The sequence below is a fragment of the Chinchilla lanigera genome, unplaced genomic scaffold (assembly GCF_000276665.1).
Source record: "Chinchilla lanigera isolate Chin_1 unplaced genomic scaffold, ChiLan1.0 scaffold00006, whole genome shotgun sequence".
Taxonomy (NCBI): Eukaryota; Metazoa; Chordata; class Mammalia; order Rodentia; family Chinchillidae; genus Chinchilla; species Chinchilla lanigera.
Genome location: NW_004955407.1, coordinates 36,249,258 through 36,276,431, shown reverse-complemented (window position 1 = coordinate 36,276,431; position 27,174 = coordinate 36,249,258). Strand labels below are relative to the sequence as shown.

Genomic DNA, 27,174 nt, shown 5'->3' with positions numbered 1-27,174 from the left:
TGGGCTCCGCGTCCTTGGGCTCCGCGTCCTTGGGCTCCGTGTCCTTGGTCTCCGCGTCCTGTGGAGCTGGTGCTGGAGCTGCGTCAGGCACTTGGCTGGATTGTCCATCGGGCTGAGAGCCGTCAGCAGCTGGATTCTGCCGTAGGTTGGCTCGTAAATACTCTTCTATTTTTGAGATCTCTTCTGCTCTTGCTTTCATGTTCCTCTTCTTTTTTCTTTTCTTGAGCCGTACTGTAATCTTTCTCAGTGCGATGCAGTTGTCAATCACAACGAAGTGTGGACATCCCAGGAGAAAAGACTTTAAGTTTCCCGTTTGTTCTAGTATCTGTCGAGTTTCTTCTGGGAAGAACTCATATTCTTCAGTTAATATTCTGTTCCCTATTTCCACAGGACCAGGATCCTCCACATAGTTAGACAAACGCCTAAGAAAAAAGTTACATTTACTTGAGTTACTATAAAGAAATACATGTACATGTTAGTTAAAAATGTTTATTTTCCCAAAGCAAAATACTACTCATTTTGTACTGACCTTACATTAAACAAAAAATGTTTACTACAAAGAATGTTTACTCTTGGAAAGTAATCTTTAAATTTTTTTAAAAAAAATCAAAAAGAGAATCATAAAGTTGTTTTGTAAGCCAGGTGGTATGCATCTGTAACCCCAGTACTCCGGGAGGCTGAGGAAAGAAGATTGAGCCCAGCCTGGGCAACTCAGTGAAACCCTGTCTCAAAATTTTAAAAATAACCATAAAAAGACCCAGGGATGAACCTCTGTGGAAAGGTCCTATGTTTAATCCCCAGCACTGCTGAAAGAAAAACAGAAAAAAAAAAAGACAAGCAAGAAAATTTATTCAGGACCCCACTTCCCCAAGAATACCCATGGAAAAAAAATGTTAAATAAGAAGAAATTAAACTTTAAAAATCCTATTTCAATTTGGATACAGTGAATCCACTTATTCAACTTTTACTGACTAGGAAAGTAGTTTAGAAGGACTGAAATCAGTCCCATAAACCAATGTAGTCCAAGATCTGGCTCCACAGGAAGCGTCTGCACCCTTTATCTGACTCCAGCTCTGCACTGGGTTTGTCCACTCCATTTCTGGGTGCATCTTTCTTTCCCACTCTGTAGCAGGCTCAGAGAGCTGCTTCTTCAATGAATTCTGTGCCTGCTCTGTGACAGTGAAAGCACAACCAGCATGAAAGTCACATTAACCAGGAACCACGAAGACGTTTTCAAGACAAAGTCTTCCAATGGGGCGTTTTTTAGTAAGCTAATGCCACCACGGAGAGCAAATCATTTAGAAAGAAAGTTGAAAATAATACTTTCTTGACACGAAAGAAAACTTCTGTGCAGCTGCCACAGCAGATAAATGCATGGGACAAAAATGATGTTTACTTTTTCTTTTTAGTACTGGGAATTGAGCTCACGAACTCATGCTTTCCAGGTAGAAGCAGTGCCACTGAGCTAAATCCCTGACCCTTATATGTTTACTTTTGAAATTCAAAGAATTGTTTTGCTGGGCATGGTGGAGCACACCTGTTTTCCCAGCACTCTGGGAGCCTGAGGCAGAAGAAGAGAAGTTCTGAGCCTGGTAGGAAAAACGCTGTCTCAAAAGGCAGACATCCTCCTGCTTCAAGAAAAAAATCTTTGAGATAGGCTGTCACTGTGTAGTTCAGGGTGGCCCTAAATTCACCTTGAACTCTGACAATTCTTCCGCTTCAGCCTCGTGAGTGCTAGGATTACAGGTGTGTAGCACCACGCCCGTCCAAAACATTTTAAAAAGGGTTGAAGACATAGCTCAGTGTCAGGACCTTGTGCTCAATCTCTAGTATCACAAAACAAAAGAGTTATGTTCTGAGACGTCCTTGTTTTTCCACTATTGTACGACACACGTTCTACCTCAAAATAAAGACAAATCAGTCTTTTCTCTCATAAATTTAATTTCTTCCCACTTAAAATGGCAATGAATTCTTCAAGAGGAAAGCTGCTGAAAACTACATACTGTAGCTTCAGCTTTGGATGCTAAAAGCAAATTCGAGCATCTTTTAGGAGGTACCAGTATAACTAAGTAGCTATTCCACACTATCATCCAGGAGTTCTCTGGAAAAAGGATTTCCACAGCATTGCACGCTAAGAAAAACATAAAAAACAGGGACCTATGGTAAATAATTAGACTACATAAGAATGATGGAATTTAGAAAAAACAGAAGAAACAATCTTACTACGAATGAGTGAAAGGATTTTCACAATAGGTTTTTTTCCTTCCTTTCCTTTTTGTGGAGGAAGGTGTGTGAAACCCAGGAGCGCTTTCGTAGCCACATTCTTACTCTTATTTTTTCTTTTGAGACAGGCTCTCACTAAGTTGCTCGTGTAGGACTTACACTTGTGATCCTCCTGCCTCAGCCTCCCAAGTACTGAAGAGATTATAAGGTACATCACTGCAACTGGTTAGGTTCTAAATTAATATTGTGTTGGAGATCAGGACCCTTGATTTTTTTTCTTTATTCCCCCTCCCCACCTTAAGTGTAACCTCAGGGCCTTGTGAATACATCAGCATAAGGAAAATATGACCAAATAATCATATTATTCTTTAGAAAATGAATACCCTGGAGTTCATGACAAAGAGATCATGTTTGAAAGCTCTGTACATCAGTTCTGTCAGGATGTAACAGGAGTTTTAGAAGCAGAAAGTATCTTTTACAAGCAGCTCAAACTGATGAAACAATGACCATTTAGTCTATAAATTTAGTAATTAAAAATCTTCAATTAACTTTGGGTAACAGAAAGAGGTTTTTAAAAATATTTATCTCCAGGGGTGGTAGGAAAATAAACGAGTCCTTCAATAAGAGATATAACTTGAAGGGCCGGCAACTGCCGCATAAACCTTGCAGGAATGTCACCCAACTTACTCATGCACACCAGCGCGTTCTGTCTTGGGCTAATACCCCACAGCTAATTAATGCAAACTACATACTCAAAGCGATGCTGCTCGTAGAAAGCTTCGAACTCTTCTATTTCCTGCCGAAGGTGCTCGGGCACTGCAAATGGGCCAGTGGGGTCTCCATTGCGTCTGCTGATTTAAGAAACAATTCTTTCAATAATAAAATTCTGGGTAGGCCAGAAAAATACTTATGTGAAATAAACAAAAGGATGGAAACATATTATTTGACTTCAAGTTATAAAAAAGTACTAAAACTTAATGCAGTAAAGTTTCCTTCAGGTTACAGTGGGGAAAAAGTAACATCTCACCATCTGAGGGAGCACTTAACCATTTCGTCTTGCTACCAAAAGCATGTTTTCCTCAAACGTCAGACTTTTAAAAAAATCAGTGTTGCATAACTGCAACTCAGTAAAGAGTTAAGAGATGAAACTTTTTTTTAATAAAATGCTACTAATGGAAGTTCAAGTGAGATTAAGACAGATAAAAGGTAATTAATAAAAAGGTTTTTTAAAAAAAGTATAAGAGATAACCCCCTAAAAAAGGTGTAGTACGAGTTTACTTTCCTACCAACAGTGATGAAGGGCTCCCTTCTCCCCACACCCTTGCTGGCTTTTGTTTGTTTTTGAGTCACTGGATATCTGGGTATCTTTCCAGAAGAGTTAGAGTCATGGTATTACAGTGACACACGCATACCCATGTTTATTGCAGCACAATTTACAATGGTTAAATTATGGAAGCCTACAGATGAACAAAGAAAATGGAATACTACTCAGCCATAAAGAAGGATAAATTTGAGTCATCTGTAGGAAAATGGATCTTCAAAGTATAATACTAAGTGAAATAAGCCAGACACAGAAAGTTAAATGTCCTATGGTTTTTTTATATGAGAAACCTAGAAAATAAATAATTTGAAGAGCAAAATAATAGAAAGATGATAGGAAACTGAGAGGCAGCCTTTTGGAAATGGAACAGGAATCTGAGGAAGGGGAAGGAGGGAAGGTGATGAGAAAGGAGAGTGAAAACGACCAAGGTCTGAAATGTGTGTGCAGGGTCTGGGGATTTAGCTCAGCTGCACAGCGCCTGCCTGGCAAGTGCAAGGTTGTGTGTTTGATTCCCAGTACCGGGAAAAAAAACAAACAAAAAAAAGGTTAAGCCGTAACATATACACCCTCCAAAATATCTTCCTTTCTCCTATTACAGAAAAGAATGTTAGGTAATTACCAATAGTACAGTTTGTTTACCAAATACTTTAAAGATTATTTTCTGGATGTTTTGTACAATTTTCCCACAGTACCTCACACATAGTAGGTTCTCAATATGTATTTACTGAATAAATATCATCAGTCTTGCAATGTGAACTCATTTGGAGTTCTTAACAACTGTAAGACAGGCTATTAATTCAATCAAGATGGATCGTATCAAATTGTCATAATGAATGCAAATTATTTATTTAGAAAGGGAAGTTAAGGAAATAAAATTTTATAGTATGTTAAAAAAGAAATACAATTTTATAGTATGTTAAATTAACAATTTATTAAGTAAAAACTTCTGAGTTAAAATGAAGCAAAAATTTTATAATTATACTAACCGAGAGTTTTGACTTGAAGTGAAGCTCTCATTACTTGATGTTCGTGAAGTTGTTACAGACCCAATTAACATCAGCTGGTTTAAAAGACAGAAAAATAACAATGCTTCATTACCTTAAAATGTCATGAAAGAAAACTACTAACATTCAAATTGATAACAGACACCATGTCAACTTCCAATATGTAAAACCTATGCAAATTTTGCTGTAAACAGGAACACAGAACGATGTAAGTTTTAACATCCAGAAATAAGCTCCAATTAACATTCAGGTAGTTTCGAATGCTCCAAAACTTGACATGTCACTCAGTTTTTTATTTTTAATTTGTGGCACTAGGAATCAAACTCAGGACCTTGTGCTCGCTAGGTCAGTGCTCCACTGCTGAGCTATATCCACAGCTCCAGGTCACTCCGTTTGAACCCCCATTTTAGATGAACATACAAAGTAAAGCTGGGTGGGATTGCCCAAGCTGCTCCTTCCCAACACCCGCCCACTCTCCCACCCCATCTCCTTTGGCCCAGGACGGACACTAGAGACCCAGAGAACTAACCATGAGCCTTAAAATGACATCCTGCTTCTCTCATGGGCTTGGGTGGAGCCTTAGGTGAAAAGAAGGAAAGGGTCCTGTCAATCCTGAGGTTGCTATGGTGATGGGAATGCATCACTTTTGTTGTGACTATTTTAGATGATATTCTGCTTTCTGATCTCCTTATAAAATTCAGTTTAGTAATAATAATTATTAAGCACTGACTACCTAGTGAGTATAATAACTTCACTAGCTGTTAATAGCAGGTATCACTGTTATTCTTTTTTTTTTTTTTTTTTTGGTTTTTCTCCGGTACCGGGAATCGAACTCATGACCTTGCGCTTGCCAGGCAGCCACTTTGCCACTGAGCTAAATCCCCAGCCCCGGTATCACTGTTATTCTTGTTATTCAGATGGGGATGAGGGAAGTCAGCTCGCTCAAGGGTCAGTTAAACTGTGAGATGAACCTAGCCTCCTAGACCCAAAAGCCTTCCTGTTCTACAGCCACCTATATAAAGCCCTACAAATTACTCGCAGTGTTTTCACTCAGAAATATCTGGAGAATATATATGACTGTAAAAATGAAGTCTGTTGAAAGAGTTAATTATATGTAATATAAACTTAAATATCCTTTAAAGGTGTGACTATTAAAACATTTTTAACATCTAGAAAGTCTTTCTCTACTAAATGTTTCAAAATATTCTGAGAATTGTTTATTTTTCACCTACTCATGTATCTTTAATTAATTCTTTTGTAAGGTTTAAACAAGAATCATCACAGAAAGGATTCCACACCTTGGGATCTTTTAGCCTCTTTTTCTTGCCCTTGTTCCTCGTCTTGGTAGAAGTCACCTAAAAATCAGAAGAAAAAATCAGTAAGCCCTCAACAACATTATGAAGATCAACATAAACCATATTGAATTCCATAGGCTAGTTGTAAATTAAAAGTACATAAAATGTTTAACAAAAATAGTATTATATAGTGTATCAGCCTATGTGCCACGATTACACTGAGAAAAGAGAATAAGGTTAATAGTACCTGATACAACTAAGATTGTCCCAATATTTCAATCTTATTTCAAGTATTTAATCAGATTTGTGAGGAAATCTGGTTGTGTACCACAGCAGCATTTCAGTGACATTCCTTGAGCTAAGCCAACTAGACCTGCTGCCCCTGGCCAGGCCAACATTCTGCTCCCTACACGTGTGCAGCTGGGTCTCCACACAAGCAGGGCAACACCTGCGAGAGCAGATGAAGAGGTTCCCGGCTGAATGACTGATGCCCGCCACCAGTACAGCAGCGTCTGTCTCTGTGAAAACGCCCGTCGTGCTGCTCTCACAATTTCATCATGCCCAACAACTGCAAAGTTTCTGACCTTCCAGAAAGAATAAAAGTCATCTCTGGAACTGTTCTTAGCCGAAACTCCATATGGAGCTACTTAAAACACAGGCTCTACAGCAAAGCATTACAACTTTAAACATTAAAGATAACTTTTTATTTTTGTTCTAAGAGATGACTGGGAAACTCCTCTGTGCTTTCTAATAACATTTATTAGCTGTGAAACTTTATGGAAACTGTCTAGCTTAGTGCTCTGATTCCAAGAGGAAGATTGGCAGTGACTTTCTAATGAAAATAGTGCACATCATCTAGACGGCTCCCCACTGGGCTCCGGTGCCCCAGGTGATGTACATCAACACTGGCCCGGCTCCTGCCGCCAATGCAAAGTAGGACACAAGGTTTCAAGCAGTCAAGTAGCTTACCGGCACTTCATGGTCTTGTTTCCTTAGTACAGTACAGCGGCTATCTGCAGGAAGAAACAGAGGATTCTGTGAGCTAAATGAACACTGTACACTTCCGTGCAACATACTAAAGCCTTGCAACTACCCCTGCGACTATGAGCACAGACGACATTCTACTCCTTATCTGGCTTGGACACAAGTTTAAGGCAGAGGCAAAATGACTAAGTGGGAAACCAACATACAGGAGCACACAATTCAGCACAATCTGAATGCTTTCTGGGTGCCATCTATGCCAGGATGTGCAGATACACAGATGCGTAAGAGATGACTGGGAAACTCCTCTGTGACAGAACTCCTCTGAACACAGGTCCAGGAGCCTGTGTTCTATTGGCAAAAAGAAACAATGGAAACCCAGTGTTACAGAAGGCACAATGAAATAAAATGACAACGAGGACAACAGGGTCATGAAGTCCTCAGGGCAGAGGTCAAAGGAAGGTCAGGAAGGACTGTGGTGGAACTGCATGAGCAACAGCAGGATGAAGCAGGACTGGTTGTGGGGTCAGAAGTGGGGTGTGTGCAGACAGGGAGGGTGATGACAAGCCCAGACACATGATGTGGATGGAACCTGTAGACAAAACGATGCAAGTATTTCTGAAACAGAACTGTTGTTACAGGACTGGACAGAGGTTATAGAAGAGTCACTATTGGCAACACAGGAAAAAAATCTGAGGCATGGAGGCCAGTTTGGAGGCCACTGCAATAGTCCAGTCATTGAAAGGTAACTAAGGGCCTGACCTAGCCAAGTGGGATAGACAGGTAAGGTCTCTGGCTGTCTATAAAGATTCTCTAAGGAATTTCACACCCGGAGTTCAGGACAGAAGCTGGGACTCCCAGTGACAGCACCGGTGTAGTTACTGGATGACTCAGTACACACAATCCATGGATCACAGACCAACTTCCAAGCAGCTGGGCAGTGGGTTTTGAAGTTTTCAGAAATATATTCCTTAAATGAAAAGTGCTAAGATTGGAAATATCTGGGGCAAGGTGGGAGCTAGAGTTACAGCTGAACACCTACTGAAGTAGCCAGTGATTCTGTTGGTGGTTTATGACCTCATGACAAAAAATAGGGAAACAGTAGCAGCACAGGTGCTATTTTAGGTACGAACAGAATTACTGGGAAAAGTGCACTCTGAGAGGAAACTGTCATTTTCAGCTGTCATGCGATCCAAGCATGCACTGGGTCTTGTAAGTTCAGTTCTAAGACAGCATCATGTCCCCACCACCAATAAATTGAGGGGAGTAAATTCAGGCTATCAAGGAGCATGCCACCTCCAGTCAGAAAGCAGAACCCCAAAAAGCTAACAGTCATCTATCTGTGTGTTCATCTTCCTAAGAATCACAATGAAATCAAGTTTTTCAGTTCCTGAAAGTGCATGTGGACTCTATAATACTCGACAAGGCCAGGCCCATTCACGTATCCTCTAAAACAATAGCATGACACTTAACTCCCACTAATACATGAAATAGACTTCTGATGTTAAGGGAGGCGGGAGAGATTACTGTAGAATGAACACATGTCATGAATGGTAAGAAATTACAATTAGAACCTACAAACATTAAGATTTTAAAGTAAAATGGGATCACACAGATCACCGGCTCAAAATCATTACATTTTCAAGATAGGCAAACTAAGGTTAAGAGAAGCTGCAGAATTAGCTATCAGTGACATGCTGCACCAAGCTGGACTCCATGCCATTACCCAACAGGCTCCCCAAGTGCCTGCCAGCCTCCCTCAGCAAGCTGTGACCCCCTGCTGCCTAATCCCACTTCTACACTTAGCGCCTGCCTCAGACTCCACCTGTTCATAGCTGTCCTCTCATAGGGAGAAACAAAGAGCTGAGTCCTTCCTGGGAACCCTCCAGCACCTTCATCACTTTCATTATCAAATAGTCACTACTGTCCATCATTGTCATTGTCAACCAAACTGGTTGTACTGTAATCATTCCCATAACTTTATTAAGCATTTAAATAAGCTAGGTTTTTCACAGATTTTTTTTTTCTTTGCCCTAGGATTAGATATAGCACGAGTCTAAACTTGGTCCACATACCCATTATATCAAAGAATTCATCCAGAGCACTCTGCAATGCTGGGAACTTCTCTCTGTGATCTTCCAGCAGCCATATTAAACAACGTGCTTCCTTCACCGATGTGGGTTCGTGGAAATATTCAAGCGACTTTCCTTCTATGGAGTCGAGTTTATTACCGTATTTCTCATTCCAGAGGAAAGTCATGATGGTAAAATCAAGGTCCTTAAGCAATGATCCATATCGAGTAAAGAAAGTTCCTGTGGCATCTAAGCCTATTAAAAAAAACAAAAACAAAATCACATGAAGGGAAAATTTATTTACTATGAAATCACATGGGATTGGCTGTGTGAGGTCGTGAGTTCGATTCCTGGTACCAAAAAAAAAAAAAAAAGAAACGAAACCACATGGGAGTTTCACTTCTCCACAAGTGGTTCCATTCCTGTTTGCTTATATTTTCAGTGAAAACATACAAATACTGGAGAACAGATTTGTTCAGGCCATTATGCATTTAGAAACACCAGTTAACACTATATACAAATTGTAAGTTTTTTAATTAGTTGAGTAAGATGGGCCAAATACTTCTATCCTTATACTTATTTTATAATACTTAGGAGGTAAGAATATGATGTTAAATTCCTTTAAAAATATAATACTAGCCGAGCATGGTGGTACATGCCTGTAATCCCAGCACTCAACTGCATAGTAAGACCCTGTCTCAAAAAGACAAAAAAAAAAAAAAAAAAAAAAAAACCAATTTTGTCACTAATTCATAGTGACTTTAATTCCAAATGATAACCAGCAAGGCTTTATGTTTTGCTACATGTATTTCATAGCAACAAAACATCAATAATGTGCGAAAATCTCCCTAAATGCACTTAAAAGAATGGGCAAACGTCCCTCTCTACACACTACATCTCCTTTTCCCCAAACTACCATGGTTCCATACCCTCTCCTACAAAACTCAAGGTGAACACTATTCTGGCTTTTATCCCCCATTCTCTATCTCAGAAAACAGAGTGGCTGCAACCTCACACATTCCCGCTTCGAAGACGGTAAAGCCTTCCTTCCTATTGACAAAAACGCAAGAAGAAACTCATTCATTTCCCCATCATGACTCCAATACAGGATGGTCACCTCCGGCATGGGCCAAGGTTCTTAAGTCAGAAAATGAAGCAGAAATTGTCCACGGACAAATTAAAAAGTAACAAAGTACACATTAAAGTACCAAAAGCTTTATAATATATGGTAGACACTAGCAACAGTTATTACTTAATTTTCTGGGCCTAGAAACACAGGGAGACCTGGGCTCAAAAGGGAGTACTTAGCTAACTATGCCAAGTTAGTTGCCACCTTACTTTGTCTCTACTTGCATACATAAACAGTATCTTTGAAACCCTAGGATTCCAAGCAGCTGCCTGGCTACAGAACTCAGCAGGTGGGGATGGCTGCAGAGGCTGGGCAGGTTCTATTCCCAGGACTGTTGCTGAAAGCTACCAGTCTTGATTTTTTTTGAGACAGGGTCTCTCTATGTAGATCACGCCTGCCTTGAACTCACTATGTAGCCCAGGCCAGCCTTGAACTCACAGTGATCCTCCTGCCTCCACCTCCAGAGTCCCCGGATTGCAGTGGTACGCCACCACGCCCGGCCTGATATTGTTTCTGTGGTCCTTGTTAGTTTTTCACCAAAAAGCTAGCATCTGAATCAACTATGTATTGTGCATGGGGCCAGCTGTTATTCCGGTCATCACAATGAACAGTGCTCTGGCAGGCACCCACAATAACCAACCCTGCCTAGTGGGGGACAACCACTGTCTCTGCAGGTACTGCGGCAGTTCCCTGCAAGGCCTTGGGCAGAGTCTGCAGAGGCCCAGGCACATCTTCCTCTCCCTCCCTTCTCCTGCCAAACTGGGAGTCAGGGCAGAGTAACAGCTGCACAGCCCAGTGAGTCACACTAGCCCAGTTCCACTAGGGATGTAGTTCTCCTGATCGTAAGCTACAGATGTGCCTGAGGTGATCCTATTAATTAGCAATTAATCCTATTAATTAGCCTTTCTAAAATCTTCTTCCTAGAATCCAAATTTTAGATTATTTTTACCACAACGGCTGATCTGTGCACAATCACACAGCTTACACATTTACAAAGCATTCAGCATAGTAAGACTCTGGATTTCTGTGACTGTTCTTTCGTTTACATCTTTTGAAATAATACTTTTTAACCTGTCTATAAAAGAACCTAACAACTATGACAGAATACTATTTTTTATCACACAAATTTGCAGTCTAATAGCTATAAATGAAGCTGGGCAAGGTGGCACACATCTGTATGCCCATATCTATGGCAGGCTGAGGCAGAAAGATTCTAAACTGGAGTTCAGCCTGGGAAACTCAGCAATTTAGTGAGACTCCCAAAACTTAAGGGGAAGAGCCAGGTGTGCTGATGCACTCCTGTAATCCGAGCACTCGGGAGGCTGAGGCAGGAGGACTGCTGCAAGTTCAAGGCCAGCCTGGGCTTCAAAGTGAGTTCAAGTCCAGCCTGAATTGCAGAGCGAGACCCTGTCTCAAAAAAAAAAAAAAATTAAGGGGCGGGTGCTGCAGCTCATCGTGAATGCCCTGGGATCAATTACCAGAGCAACAATGAACAGGAAACTGACAAAGGATCCAGAGGCCAACATTTATCCCTCCTACTAACCCACACTGCTCTAAAACGCAGGGGACATACCAAAGCCGTTAAGTTTCTGGAGCCAGCTGGCTGCACTGGGCTCAATTTCTTGAAGCTCACACAAAATGTGCAGAAATATCCTTGTTTTTACTCTGTTATTTGCTTCAATCAAGTAATTGATGACATAGTCCACTGCTTCGGCAGGAAAATTTTGGTTAGCGAAGCACAGTCCATAGTCTTCTGTGGTCCAAACTTTCCAGGAAACCAATTCTCTGAGAAGCTCGGGAATGTCCGGTACACCAGACTGAATTTTGTCAGAGTACTGCTTCAGGCACTGCAGAATTCTGTCATCGAAGTATGGACAACTCTGAACACTCTTTACAGTTTCTAAGGACAAACGACCAAGGTCAAATGGATAAACAGCACTCACTTGCAATGGCATAAACAGAAAGAATGTAACATTACATAATATAAAAAGGACTCCTTCTTTCTTTGCTGTTTTATATAGACAATGCAAGGTACTTTCAATTCTAAATGTAAATATTTAACAATACCTCTGAAAAAGCTTGAAAGTTCATACTAAACCCAACATAAAGTGAGTACCTTAACTCCTTCATTCCACATTACTCATGTAATAGCTTTTAAAATATATCTCCTTTAAAATAAGGCTTCTTGCCTCAACAATCCTAAGCCACCCTCACCAACTAAATTATATTCAATAAATATGGTTAGCCTTTAAGCATGCAAAATTGAAATCCATTAATTTAGTAGATCAAAAATTTAGTAGAAAAGATCATTTTTACTGATTTGTGAAACATTACTGGAACACTATGAAAAGCAGAGCAAGTGGAAAATGTTTCATTTTGTAAATGCAGCCACAACAGTAGAAAATGGGGAAAACTTCAACCTACAACTGAAAATAAACACAACAGCCAACATGTACACTGTACATAGGAACAGTAAAATTATACATGGGAGTGTCCCAAGTTGATCTGGGGAAAAGGACAGACTTGGTAAGCTCTCTGAGACCTTTTCTGAGCTGTCTCTTTGTTTGGACTTGGTATTATTTCAGGTAAGCAGTAGCCAATTTAGAGTTCAACACTTTTCTGACACTGAAACCCATAGAGCGGAATGGCAATTCACCGTCAAATCTACCCATGTGGTCAGGTATCATACCCACTGCACTTCTGAGTGGGGATGCAACAGCCTCGAGTCTGTACAAGGCAGTGTGTTAATCCCGGGGCACTGCATTCTGAAAACGAGCTATTCAGACCAAGCCACGTGATGTCGTGGAGAAACCGAAGACAGTACTAAGATGCTAACTGAAATCTGTATTTCAGTGATAGTATTAAAAATCAAACTCAAGACCAGGCATATTGGTGCATGCCTGTAATCCCAGCACTCAGGAGGCTAACGCAGGAGGATCGTTGCAAGTCCAAGACCAGCCTGGGCTACAAAGAGAACTCAAGGCCACCCTGAACTGCATAGTGAGACCCTATCTCAAAAAGATTAAAAAAAAAAGACAAAAAAACTCACTCCAAGCAAACTCAAATCTGTATTTCAGTTCAATCAATAATGATCACTGAGGCCATATGATATGCTGATATGTATATTTATATTTGTACCTTAAAGCAACTGTATGTTATATCTTATTATGTCATGGACTTTTGCATACCTTTCTGTTCATTTTTGGGTGCATTCTTCTCTCTTAGGTCCTCTTCCCTTTTTTCTTGGGCTAATTTTTTTGCTTCTTGTTTTTGGATCTTTCTCTTCAATTTTTTGTCTTCTTTCAGTTTTAGCTTCTCTAGGCTGATAAACATTTACAATTAGTGACAATTCATCTTTATTATAAGCTCACATGAACATTTTCCTTTGCCAGTTATAAAAACCACTCTCCAACCAAGGAGTTAGACATACTACCTTTTAGTTAGAACCTGGCCTACATCTTCTGTTCAATGTAAAAATCTGTTGATCAGTTCAGTCAAAATAAGGAAATACTGGTTTAATAAATACAATAATTGGTACAATTAAGGGACTTCTAATTAAGAATGCAATGTATGGATGTTATCTGCATGTATATGAACTACTGCATAAGTTAAATAGGAGTAAAACAAATTACTCAATAAGATAGTACATGCAAACTGTCAAGGAAAGATCCCACAAGAAAGTATTACTTTCATTTCCCAATAATGACCCACAACATAGAAATCTGGTTAGTCCAGTTACAATGAATTCTTTCCAACAAATAATTCTGTTCATCTTTTCTTTTGCTTTTTCTTGGTCACAAATAATGAAAAAAATCACTTTTTAGAATGAAAAACAAGAAGCAGGACCAAAAAGAAAAGAAAAAAGGATTGGAATTATTTGATTCGAACAAAAAGATACAGAAAGGTGAATAATTTAGACAGTACACTGAGGATTTCAAGGTAAGAAGGAGCCATTGGTTGGTTCAAAATGTTTGCTGAAGAGCGATAAAAGGGAAAAACACTTTGGGATTAAAGTTTAAACAACTGAAAGCTAAATATATAAATTTTATATAAATGCCAAATCTGTTAATCAAACGTGATTTCATAACATGAAATGCCACATTGTATTTATAAATTAAATCACTAAATAATGACTGATTCGAATTTTTAGTATTTAACCATACTAGGTCAGTACTCTTACGTTTAAATATTCATAAAAATAATTTTAAAAAATACTTATTTGGGTGTATAAAAGCACAGCCAATTTTAAAAACAGCATAATTTAGAAATCTGCATTAACAGAATTATAACCTAAGAGACATCATAAAACTACTGATTGATTGTTAAAAATCTTACCTAGAACATTTCTGTTTCAGAATAGGTCTTGGAGGAACCTTTTCTTTAATGACCTTGTGTTCAAACTTTAAATAAAACAAAGACAGCCAAAATTTGTCTCATACTCCCATGACATAAAGCACAAAACCACAAGTAACAAATATTTCAGAAGCACACGAGCAATGCTCAATTTGATAGAGAACAGTGATGATGTTCTGACCCAGACAAAAGCCCAGAAAGCTTTAGCAAAATAATTTACTGCGAAGAGCAACAAGCGAGTAGACACACTTTAGGAAGACGTTTCTAAAAATTATAAGAGTAAGCAGAAGACCCAATAAGCTAGAAGCATCATTACCAGGACCCTTCCGCCTCACCCGGGTTCTGTTCCCTCTTCAGGTGCCCCTCTCCTCCCACCAGTTCCCAGAAGCTTGCAGAAGATTAAGATAACAAAGTGATCAAAATGAGTAAAAACAGTAAAACTAAAATGTTAAAAGAAAAAAAAAGCTTCCTTTTTCTATTTGGGAATAAAAGAATGTGGCAATGCACACCCTAATATTTCCCTAAATGATGTAATTTACTTTTCTCCTGAAAAAAGACAAGATCCAAATGGCACACCTTCCACAAACTTGTCATGCTTAGAAGGCATAAACATTTTGGTTATCCGTTTAATTAAGCCTCCCTTTACTAGATACTTACTTCACATTTAACACGACCACCACGGCTAAAGATGATGATCTTAGAAATGATACCTTCACAGTCAGGGGTAAGACAAACTCCTTGCAGGAAATCCTATTTGATTTTAAAAAAGAAGAATGTTTCATCTATGTGGGATAAACCTATACATGTGCACCACTTTAACCACCCAAGAACAGTCAAAACATGGTGTAAAAGCCCTTCGGGGAAGCACTGAAGTCCCTGAGCACTGCTGTATGATGGCAGAGCCTCCCTGCAGGAAGATTACATCTTGGAGTGTGGGCCTGACCATGCGACTTGCTTCGGTCAATGCAAGGTAAGCTGCTATGACACAGATCAGTGGTGGTAAACCTATGGCACACATGCTGCACTGGGCTACTTGTTACCACTGAAGATTCTAAACGGTTCGCCATCACTGACACAGACCACATCTCAGTAAAAGCATTGAGAAACACTACATGGAAGGGCCATTACTTCTTTCTCTTTGACAGAGGAATGTGTTCTAGAAAAAGGCCTCTCTTCAACATGGATTCAGAAACAAAGAACAAGGCCAGCTAAGTACTGAGCTGCCACAACTCAATCTTGGTCAACAAATGCAAATCTTCAGGACAAGTGATATGAGCACGAAACCAACCTTCCACGTTAAGCTACAAGATACTGGGTTGACTGTTACCGCCTGTCTTAGCGAAGGCTAATTCACACCAGGTGTTCAGAGCCATGGGGGCATGGCTATGGCCACGCAGTGAGTCTACGCTAGGGAAACTCAGATTTGTTTCTACCAAACTTACTGTTACTGCTAAGAGGTACCTAACACAACCATTTTCTTTTTTCCTCAATACCATTAGGTCTACACAGGCCCATGCAGTGTAGAAAATAGTTGCCTTTTTAAAACGTCCATAGTTTAAATACTTTTTTCAGAATTAAATTTTATAAGTGCAAGTATGACTGTAAAATTGTCCCTTCTTTCAAAATCTTATTGTAGCTACTGGCTTAGTAATCATTATTTTGATAAATACCCCACCATCCCACCCATAAGAAAGGACAGTAACAAATTGAAGTTGATTTGTTTATACAGATTACCTAATCAAATTTTTGTAGAAAATAAAAATTTTGAGACCTTAATTCTAACACTTTTAGGATCTGAAGGACTAAAATGGTTAGTACCTAATTTTTTTTTTTTTTTTTTTGTGGTTTTTCGGTTTTTCTCCGGTACAGGGAACCGAACTCACGACCTTGCGCTTGCCAGGCAGGCGCTTTTGCCGCTGAGCTAAATCCCCAGCCCCGGTTAGTACCTAATTTAAAACCTGTATTTTAAAAATCACATTTTGATCATAACATTCAAAATACAGAAGTTGAACAGTTTATTAAAAGCCTCTACAATTACAGGCATGTGCCATCACCCCAGGTAGAGAAACTACTTCCTGTCTCTCTATACAGATTAGCCTATTAGAGATTTCCTATATACTGAATCATATAACATACGGCCTTTGTTTTGGACTTTTAAATTCAGCATAATATTTTCAAGGTTCATCCACATGTGGCATGTCTCAGTTCTTTTGTTTTACATTTATCACTTGATGCTCACGTGGGCTGTTCTCTCTTTTTGGCTATTATGAATTGCACTGCTAGTCTTTATAGTTCCGTACAATTAAAAAACTAATTTTCCACTTTATTATTGAAATTGTAATTTAAAATTTTCTAATTATGCTTAGAATGTTCAAGAAGTAATTTATATTCACTTGACTTTTCCTAAGCAAAGGCTTCTTAAAGGGAAAAAAATTGGCATACAGTAAGTGTACAAATAAATCCACACAATCTTACTATGCCTTACCTTGTCGATTCTATCATTAAAGGTTGTTGCTTTCAACTTCTTCCAGCAGTTCATGTGAAATTCTATTTTACAGTACTGGCAACAGGTGATTCGTATAAAACCCTAGAGTTTCAAAAATTTTTAATTAAATTTCAAAGATGTCTATGCATATATGCTCATTTGCTCACCGCACACACAATAACACAAAGACAGCACCAGATATAACTAAACATTCTATCTCCTTGTAGAGGCGTACGGTATTTCTGCACCCAAAAACGTCTACTTCTAGAGATAAAGAACTTAACTGACATCTTCACTTCCATAGCTGATAGCCTCATGATCCTGTATAGTACAGCAAATATGTAATATATATTATGTCGCCTGATATACTAACCAGAGATGGGGGACAGCAAAGAGCTACTAACTTCCTGAATAGACCAACAGCATAATTAATTTAGTAGTAGACTTGGTTTCAAGTTTTCTTTATGGGCTAACACACCATCAGTGACCTTTAGATTCTTGGTTCAAATTTTACAAGACATTAGAACTGCAAAAAAAATCGGAGGTAACAATGTGATTTTGTTTCCTATGTTCCTAAGAAGGAAGTAGTTCTGCAAAACAGCGGCTAGAAGATGAAAAAGAAGCAGTTAACCTGGCTTCGCAGGTCACCACGCCAGCTTAACACTTTTTTAAGGCACTGGTCTGCAAGTTTGTGCCCCACTGTGTATTCATTATTTACCTTAAAGTCCGGATCGGTAACATATATTTGGATTTTGGAAAGTCCAAGGCACTTCTGGTAAGAACAAATGGCATCTGGCACTGGAGGGAACTTGCATTCTTCAACAAATTTCTCTAAAATCATCTAAAACAGAACAATCAAAATGATACCAATTTGTCAGTGAAAATACTTGTGATTCTAATAGCTTCTTGCCATCAAAATATTTTTAAAAACTGAGCAAATTTTTTTAGCCAGTTACCAATGTATATGACGTCTAAAGCTTTTCCTGTAGAGAAGAGGCTGATACAGAGGTGTCCTGAGGGAAAACTGGACAAAATTTTGCTTATACAGAGTTTCAGAGCATCAAAATCTTGTCCTTGTTAGAATCATTAAACCTAATTTTACAATTTATAGCTCTTAAAAATCTCCTTTATTTGTATTAGGCAAATAAGGTTGAATAATTCTTAGGACATCCCTGAGGGTTTTGCTATGGTCCTCTTCTTTGTTTTCGTTTTTTTGAGACTGGGTCTCACTATGTAGCCCAGGCCGGCCTTGCTGGGATCCTCCTGCCTCAGCCTTTTCAATGCTGGGATTACAGGCATGCGCCATCACCCCAGGTAGAGAAACTACTTCCTGTCTCTCTATATAGATTCGCCTATTAGAGATTTCCTGTATACTGAATCATACAACATATGGCCTTTGTTTTGGACTTTTAAATTCAGCATAATACTTTCAAGGTTCATCCACATGTGGCATGTCTCAGTTCTTTTGTTTTACATTTATCATTTGATGCTCATGTGGGCTGTTCTCTCTTTTTGGCTATTGTGAACTACACTGCTATGAACACTTATGTGCAAGTTTTTTGTGAGAACATGTTTTCTTTTCTTTGTACGTATTTAGCAGCGGGACTTCTGGGTCATATGGTATCTGTTTAACTGAGGGAAAATGCTGGACCACTATTTTTCCAAAGGAGCTTCACTACTTCCATGATAACCAGCAGTTTATGAGTGTTCTCCTTTTCCCACATCCTTCTCAACACTTCCTATCTAGCCACACCCTAGTGGGCAAGGAGTGGTATTTCACCATGGTTTTTATTTGTATTTCTCTGATGCTGAATAACACCGTGCTATTTTATATTTCCTCTGCAGAAATGTCTCTTTAAATTCTTGCCTACTTTTAATTAAGCTATTTATCATTTTACCACTGTGTTATGAAAGCAGACCTCTCTGATCTTAAAAGCAAGTATTGAGTCAAAAGTAACTAATACAGTCAGAATGTCTGGACTCTAATTCCAGCTCTACCATGCTCTTGCTGTTTAGTCTTGAGGTCATCTTTCCACTTAACCTTCCTCATCTGTATGATGGGAATGATTACAGTACCCAACTTAGAGGGTTGCTGTAAGAAAAGTGTAGTAATACATGGAAGGTATGTGACTGGCACACAGGAAACACACGGTACACGTCAGTGATTATCTTTAATCTTTGAAGGAGAAACGCCTGTCAGGAAGGACTGGGCAAAGCACTGTTACCTGTGTTTTCCAGTAACAGAGTCAGTCAGTACAGACAGGCTTCTACAGCTAGTAAGAAATATTTGAAAAAATAAACAGTTACCTTTATTTTTTTTGGCTGAGACTCTTCAATAATCGCATTAGTTGTGGGCCAACTTAACACCCCAGGGAGACGATAAATCAGGGTACTTGCTTTCTCGAAGTGAGTGAGAGCTTCTTGAAATCTATTAGGGAGAAAAACGGTATTAAAGATGTGACATGGTATTTTCGTTCACCACAATGAAAGCTGTAAGACCTGAGCTTATAGGAAAAGCACAGTTGATAAATTACTAAATGAGAATATTCATTACGACGTCTATTTTCTTTAAGAACATCAAGGCATTATTGCTGCTTGCTATGAGAGCAATATGACTAAATACAACTCTCTCCTGGACTTTGGCTTACCATGGTAAGATACACACTACTTATTATAAAGCTGTGCCTGTTCTACTCATAAAAGAACATTCAAGTCCTGGATTATAGTACTAATCAAGTCTTTATTCTTCTTTTCAGACAAGAAGAAAGATTTCATACTTTTTCCAACCTTGAAATAATTTACCAATTTATTTATTTATTTTTTTTTTTTTGGTTTTTCTCCGGTACCGGGAACTGAACTCACGACCTTGCGCTTGCCAGGCAGGCGCTTTTGCCGCTGAGCTAAATCCCCAGCCCCCAATTTACCAATTTAAAAACATGTTTTTGCCTATAGGTAGAGAGTCATGTGAAGAAAAGCTAAAACCACTAGCAACCCTAACAAAGTTAGGAAGAGCAGCACTTTGAGCCAGAAATTTCACATTACAATGCCAAAAGCAGCACATTAGATATTTCGCACTCACCATATTATTTAGAAATTAGGATGAAATGCCCTTAACATGGCAAAGACTCCAGTTTATCACAATGTCTATAATTTTACATATTATATTACTTTCCTAGGCCTTGAGTATACCTACATGTAACCACTACATTAAATAGGTATATCCTAAGCAATTTACACTACACTTCAAAATTTCTTTTGCTACTGCAATAAAAGTGACTTCTGAATTCTCACTTTTCCTGCATCGACCTGATCTTGAAATAGTTCAGCCTAGCCAGACAATAACTTCATGAAATAACCTTTTTTAATCTTTAAAAATCTATGAAAGAGGTTGTAGTCATACTCTAAGATTGAGTTCCCAAGAGTCTCATAAAACTTCCTCTACAAAGTAAGATTAAAATATAAGAATTAGAAGTTATGAATGACAATCAGTTATAATCATTTCTTTATAAAGTCAAACACAGCTACAACTATATTCAGTGCAACGGGCAGGAACAAAAGCTGCTTCTATAAAGCATCAGATGTACGCCTGCACCCACTGGTCACGCAGCCCATATGGGAAGAAGACTAAGAGACACGAGACATAGGAAGAATGCCCTGACTTACACTCTGAACGAGGATTCCAACCAGAAGTTCACAAAGGGATTTTTATATCTAAATTACAACTTTGAACATATGTGTACCTTTTACTAAAGGAATTTTTATATAGATTTTAAAAAACAGATACTTAACCCAAATACTATACAATCAGGTTTTTTTTTTTTTTTTTTTTTTTTTTTGGTTTTTCTCTGGTACCGGGAACCGAACTCACGACCTTGCGCTTGCCGGGCAGGCGCTTTGCCGCTGAGCTAAATCCCCAGCCCCTATACAATCAGATTTTTAAGGCATTGATTTTATGAACCCAGTCACCATTTATAGAGAAAATATACCAAAGGATGTTAATTATTTATATAAAATTAGTACTGACTTTCTTCTAAGATTCAAAATTAGGAAACACCATGAAGTGTATTGATTGGCTTTGCTTTAATAATAATACTGATACTGAGATGCTAGCGTCTCAAAGTAAATCACAATTAGAATAGTGCCAAACATAAGGTAACAAAATAATTCCAGCAAAAGGATTATCATCACTTCAAGTGAGTTACCAATTTGCAGTTTAGTATCATTTCTACTAACCTGTTTTTCTTCAAATATACTTTTCCAATTCCACAGTAGGCCAAGGAATCTAGTCCCTCATTGGGATAGAATTCAAGAATCCTTTTAAACTGGTTTTCAGCTTCAGATAATTCCTTCAATAGCAGGGAGAACAACCATCACTTATTCTAAAAAATGCTAAAACAACTTTATCTGAAAATTGATTCTTTTTTGTGTAAATTCCCATGGAAAATTATATCTTCTGCGTTTCTTTTTGTTTTTTTGAGACAGAGTCTCGCTATATAGCTCAAGCTGGTCTTGAACTCACAACGTAGTCCTGGCTGGTCTCGGACTTGTGGTGATCCTCCTGCCTCAGTCTCCTGAGTGCTGGGATTACAGGTGTGTGCCACCACATTTGCCTCTGCATTTCATTTTTAAAGAAGTTATGTAAATTATATAAATTTCTGATGAAATGATTACTCAGATGGTCATATGGAAACTCAGGAATACAACACAACTAACTATTCTGAAAATGTTTTAACAACCGATTACCTGAGCATTTACTAGTACACACTAGGGGCTTTGTGTGTGCTGGTTAATATTAAAAGATGTGAAGTCACGGTCTAGAAAAAAGAACTGCTTTTGGTGCAAACAGACCATAACATATCCTACTCTATATTATTGGAAGACTGGAATTCCTACAATGTTGCCACACTGTTTGGAAAAAGATAAACAAAACTGTTTTAAGAACAGCCCTTTAGTAAAAACTTAGCTGACTGAGAGGACATTCTTCTGAATATTCTCAAGAGCAGGAAAGCTCTATGCTTTGAACAAATTTTATTTATGTAAAAAATCCAAAAGATACTTAGTTCTGCAAAATATTGATAAACCTATTGCTGGTGAAAATGGAAAGGTCATCTCAAAATGGAGCTTGCAGGTAGCTCTGAGGACACTTCCAAAGGAGGCATTCCAAAAATGTCTGAAACCAGGGCTGCACGAGTATGTATGCATGGCTCCCTTTAGAAACTACTCTGATGAAAATCCATTAAAAATGTGTAAGTTCTACCATACCTGTGTATTTCCTGAAAAATCAGTCTCAGAAGAAGCAAGATATATATTGTGTACAGGTACAAATTCCCTATGATGAATGTTATCATTATATATATCTAAAATGTACCAATAAAAAAATAAATGATTTAAAAATCAGCCATTATTTTATAGTAAATCACTAATACAATAAACTATTTCATCTATTCTAACAAAATAAAAGACAGTATTTATCATTCTGTCAAAACAGAATTAAAATCATGAAGTACTGTTTCAAACAATGTCTTAGAAAACAGAACTAAGTATTAATGGAAGACATTCAACTGTTACATCAAGAACAAGAAAAATGAACCTATGTACTCTAGACTGCTAGGAGAGAGTAGAATATAAAAAACAACTTTGAGCAATGCAGGAATTTACAGATAAGCTTTCTTTTAACCAGGGGAACTTCGGCCCCAAATTGCCAGAAAGAATATATTACACTACTTGAGGTTGTTCTAGAGCACCTCAACATTTACAGGACACACCAAGCCATGGGAAACAGAATTTATAAAGAATGCCGAACGATGCAGGTTAGTAAGCATACCAGGAAAGCACAGACAGTATGAGCTATGGAAACCACGAGAGCTCACAACTACACCCAAATTACATGCAGTCATGGGAAGCCTGCCATGGAGAAACAATCAGATAGTCATGTACTCACAGCCTAGAACTAAGAAATATTAACAAGATCCCTTTTTTTTTGGTACCAGGAATTGAACTCATGACCTTGTGCTTGCCAGGCAGGCACTGTGCTGCTGAGCTATATTCCCAGCCCTAACAAGATCACTTTTACTTTTGCTTTTCTAATAAAACTGCATCATACAAAGCTGAACTCTCCTTTCTAACCTCCTCTGGCCCATTCCTCTCTTCCACCACTAAATGGAACCATTATTTTAATTTGATTAAGAATAATCCATAATTTTAAAATTTTACGAGATGCATAGGTATCTACAGACAAAATATATGATTGTGCAGTATAAGCCTGTGCATAAGTAGGATCACGAAGATTGTGCTCTCCAACCTGTCCTTTTCCCTCAGTTTTATGTTTCTGAAATTTACCCTGATTGTGCCTACATAACACATTAGCTACATGGCCGCATTTTAAGTGTATATTATCTCTATTTCCAATCTTACCTCAGGTCGTCCTATTCCAAGGAGAGACATAGCAAGTCCATAGACTACTAATACATAGTTGATCATAGCCAGGTTCAATTGCTGTTGATAAAAATGCTTTAGTTAAAAATCTGACTATGCAAAAGGAGATATGATAACATCTCACTAATCAATATGATTGCATTGAAGATCAAATAGGACTAGAAAATATATTGTGTAAATATAAGCTGTTATATAGCTATCAAGTATTTAAAACACAGAATCCATGTCCTGAATCAATGTCCCTTAAGGCATAGTTCATCATAGACCAGAACCATTTTTAATTAAGGCCATATTCTTGTGCATGTACCTGAGCATTAGCTTATACTTTTTCTTTGTCTTTTTGTTTTTTTGAGACGGTCTCGCTATGCAGTTCAGGCTGGCCTTGAGCTCACTTTGTAGCCCAGGCTGGTCTCGAACTTGCAGTGATCCTCCTGCCTCAGCCTCCCAAGTCTGGGATTACAGGCGTGAGCCACCACGCACATACTTTCTTGCTTGATGAAAATATATAGTTAACTGTGAGTCTAAATACTTGCTTTAGTACTTTTAATGAAAGACAGGACAGGAGGTTGTAATGAACCCAAATGATGGTCAAGGAGTGAGTATAAACTTGAATTATATATGGAGTGGAACTATCACCTGATTACCCCAGTGTGGAGGAGACCCACCGAATCTCAGCAAGGTAGAACATGTATTAATATGAGTTAAAACTCTGATTCGCTTCTAAATTCATCTGAAGTGCATTAGCATGGGTAAACTAATTACGATCTGGCTATTTTACCTTTATTTTTTGGGGATCTAAGCCGTTTAGCAGTTCTGAAAAGGACTGTGCAGCACTGCGGCAACGATGGTCCAACAGCGCGGTGTAACCATCTTGAATTAAGCTTCTCAGCAGTTTCATAACATTAGCAAAGTCCTGCAAAACAGAGCTCTACTTCAGTACTCCAAACCTATAGCTTTTACTTTAGAACTTAAGATGCGAGGTTCACTCGTAGTATTTTGTAAGCGACAGTGTTTAAATAAATACCCTAACTACAATTCTATCCCTATTTCAAAATGGCACCTTAAGATGAAAATAAAAAGCCCTATTTTACCCTCTTCGTCTCAACACATCTGCCACTGCCTAGGATAGGAAAAAGGTTTCTGCATTTTACCCTATGCTTACCATGTATTTAAAGGTAGTCAGACGGCAATTATTGGGAGAGCTATCCATAGGTTAAATGCAAAAAGAAAAATATAAGAAATTTTAAAAATATAGTCACTTGGAAGGTGAAGGCAAGAGCATTCCAAGTTCAAGGCCAGTGTGGGCAACTTAGCAAAAACCTGTCTTAAAGTTAAATTTCAAAAAGGCTGGGATGCAGCTCAGTTGTACAGTGCCTGCCTAGCATGCATGAGGCCCTGAGTACAAACCATAGCACTGCAGACAGAAAAGAAAATAATCCCTAAATTCTTCTAATTTACCCTTCAATAAAGTGAGAAACATTTTGTACTTTGAATACATTTGTGCACGAACATTATAATTTGAGTTCAGATTTTAGCTACACTGCAATCGCGGAGTTACATAAAGATTGGAGAAGCAAGCCTAAACACAGAGCTACAATCGCCTTATTCTTTGCCATGCATGCGTGTGTACACCATTCACTGAAGCAGAAAATGCAGATCTGACTATTACATTCCTCACTGACCCTAACAATAAAGATCTAGAAAAATGAAGGCAGTTGGTGACATAGTAACAAACGCTTCCTACTGGTTTCTAGCCAAAGGTTAGAACTTCCCCCTAAACAGGCGCAGAAAAGAGCACCTCTCCCTCAACCCTTGTATTTGTTACAGTGTTTAAAACATACAACTATTGCCATATTTAAGCTATGAATTTAGAAGATGATATGTTAACCCCACAAATATTATTAGCCTTTCAGGAACTGATTCAAGTGTAATCAATCTCCTTCTCATTCTAGACAACAGACCCACACAGCCTCATGTTTTCACTGGCCAATTATTTCCCTCAATGCAAGACTGATCCTCAACGATCAACTGTACTGGAGGCTGAATCACACCCCACAGACCCAGCCTCTCTGTTCTCAGCATATGGGAAGGCCCCATAAAAATGTGTAGAATGAACAGATGGTGGTACAAAAACAACTGTCATAAATATTTAAATAATCTTTTATCGCCACAGGGTATCTTTTCTATTCTAAGGCCTTCATGTTTTTATAGTCAGTAAAATCAATGTAACAACATATAATTCAATTATATCCAACTACTACATATTCTAAAAATGCTTTTAAGCAAATAATTACAGAAATTTGGTTCAATCATTTGTAAGAGATCTAAAGTAACTGAATTTTTAAATGGCATATATTTTAAAACAAGTACCTGTGTTTCCATGTTAATATACATTTTCATCATAGATTAACATTTAAATATTTATAGATGAGGTATTTTATTTATCTGATTATGTTAAATCATTCAAAAAATAAGTTTATTCTTTAATGATTTTAGAGTAGATATAATGAATCTGCACATTTAAATCTTTAAAAAAATATTTAAAGTTAGTATTACTCTTAAATCTTTGGGAAACAATTCTAGGGTACCTATCATTCATCTTTTAAAACTTTGGCTAACCATTATCAAGTTAATATTTAAATTTATGACAGTTTGGTTGCTTAAACCATGACTAGAAGTTTATGTAAAAAATATCTTGTTCAAAGAATTTTCTTTTTCCACTGGGAAAGCTTTTTTCTGTTACCTGCTGAGCAGCTCTGGAAGATTTAGAAAACTCTCTCTCCAACAGCTTTTTCCAATCAATTGCCAATTCTGAATTAGAACTAAGAGAGAAAAGTGTTTGTTTTTAAATAAATTTTTTAAAAAGTCCTAAGGAAAAAAATACATGCACTGAAGGTCACTTAAAATATTAAGTAAATGGAAAGTCACACAATTTCCTGAACAGAAATACCAACTTACTGATTTCCCCCAAATTAAATCCAATCTACTCTCAATTAAAATTCCTATAAAACTAGAGAAAAAACATACTTGGCATTCTGCGACCCATGGTTTCGGGATTTACGTCTTCCTCTATGTCTTGGAGGATGACCTGTTAATATAAAGTATTTGTTCCTGAAATATGTGCATAATAATCTATAAACCTGAGAGTAAAACAAAAATACAAGCATATGGAAATAAGAAAGCCAAAGAAGGAACGCTGTTAAGTACAACCAGAAACAGGTAAGCCAAAAAAGAAGATAGTGATGATGGCTATTTTGTGTGTGTTACAGAATTATTATAAACTATATGCCAGGCCTGGGGTCACACACCTGTAATCCCAGCCTTGGAAAACTGAGGCAGGAGGATCACTGTGAGTTCAAGGCCAGCCTGGGCTTAGTAAGTGCAAGGCCAGCCTGAACTACAAAGGGAGACTGTCTCAAAAAAGCCAAAAAACAAAAGAAAGGATAAATTCTAATGGTAAAAGTATTGAGGCATATAGCAGACTCAGAGAGATACAGGCAACAGCTCGTATTCTCAGGCAGTTTATCATCTTACGCCAAGAAAGGATCAACCACTCCAGTAATTAAACCACAACCACCATTATGAAGAAAGGAGGGTAATGTATCATTACCAGCATATGAATTCCATAGTTAGTCATTTCTCTTCTAACTCACAAAAGGCAGAAATCACTTGCAGGGAGCAGCTGGGAAAAGTACCAGTGAGGATTTAGTATTTGTATTTAGTTTTGAGGAGTAGGTAGAACACAAACAGAATGCTCCAATCCAAGAGTTGTAAGAACCTAAGAGCTCGCTTAGGGTCTCTAGAATGGCTGGAAATAGTGAGTCACTTGTATAATCGGAAGGGCTACACAGGGCGGAAGGTGACAACAGCTGCAAA

The 27,174-nt window shown here is 38.2% G+C and overlaps 1 protein-coding gene across 6 annotated transcripts in view; it reads right to left on the bottom strand.

Moving 5' to 3' along the window:
- Window positions 1–27,174, bottom strand: part of Ttc3 (tetratricopeptide repeat domain 3) — a 131,939-nt gene that overhangs the window by 30,819 nt on the left and 73,946 nt on the right. For 5 of the 6 annotated variants that reach the window (XM_013504664.1, XM_013504667.1, XM_013504669.1 and 2 more), the window contains 18 exons: window positions 26,326–26,386; window positions 26,042–26,120; window positions 24,077–24,211; window positions 23,278–23,358; window positions 21,097–21,209; window positions 19,171–19,291; window positions 17,582–17,704; window positions 16,864–16,965; window positions 15,036–15,128; window positions 14,361–14,425; window positions 13,214–13,347; window positions 11,599–11,925; window positions 8,900–9,151; window positions 6,813–6,856; window positions 5,847–5,903; window positions 4,531–4,604; window positions 2,976–3,074; window positions 1–422 (listed from right to left, as the gene is read on the bottom strand). In XM_013504664.1, the coding sequence (XP_013360118.1) occupies window positions 1–422; window positions 2,976–3,074; window positions 4,531–4,604; window positions 5,847–5,903; window positions 6,813–6,856; window positions 8,900–9,151; window positions 11,599–11,925; window positions 13,214–13,347; window positions 14,361–14,425; window positions 15,036–15,128; window positions 16,864–16,965; window positions 17,582–17,704; window positions 19,171–19,291; window positions 21,097–21,209; window positions 23,278–23,358; window positions 24,077–24,211; window positions 26,042–26,120; window positions 26,326–26,386 (2,382 nt within the window). The remainder of the gene's footprint in view (window positions 423–2,975; window positions 3,075–4,530; window positions 4,605–5,846; window positions 5,904–6,812; window positions 6,857–8,899; window positions 9,152–11,598; window positions 11,926–13,213; window positions 13,348–14,360; window positions 14,426–15,035; window positions 15,129–16,863; window positions 16,966–17,581; window positions 17,705–19,170; window positions 19,292–21,096; window positions 21,210–23,277; window positions 23,359–24,076; window positions 24,212–26,041; window positions 26,121–26,325; window positions 26,387–27,174) is intronic. The other variant, XM_013504668.1, reaches the window with a different exon arrangement.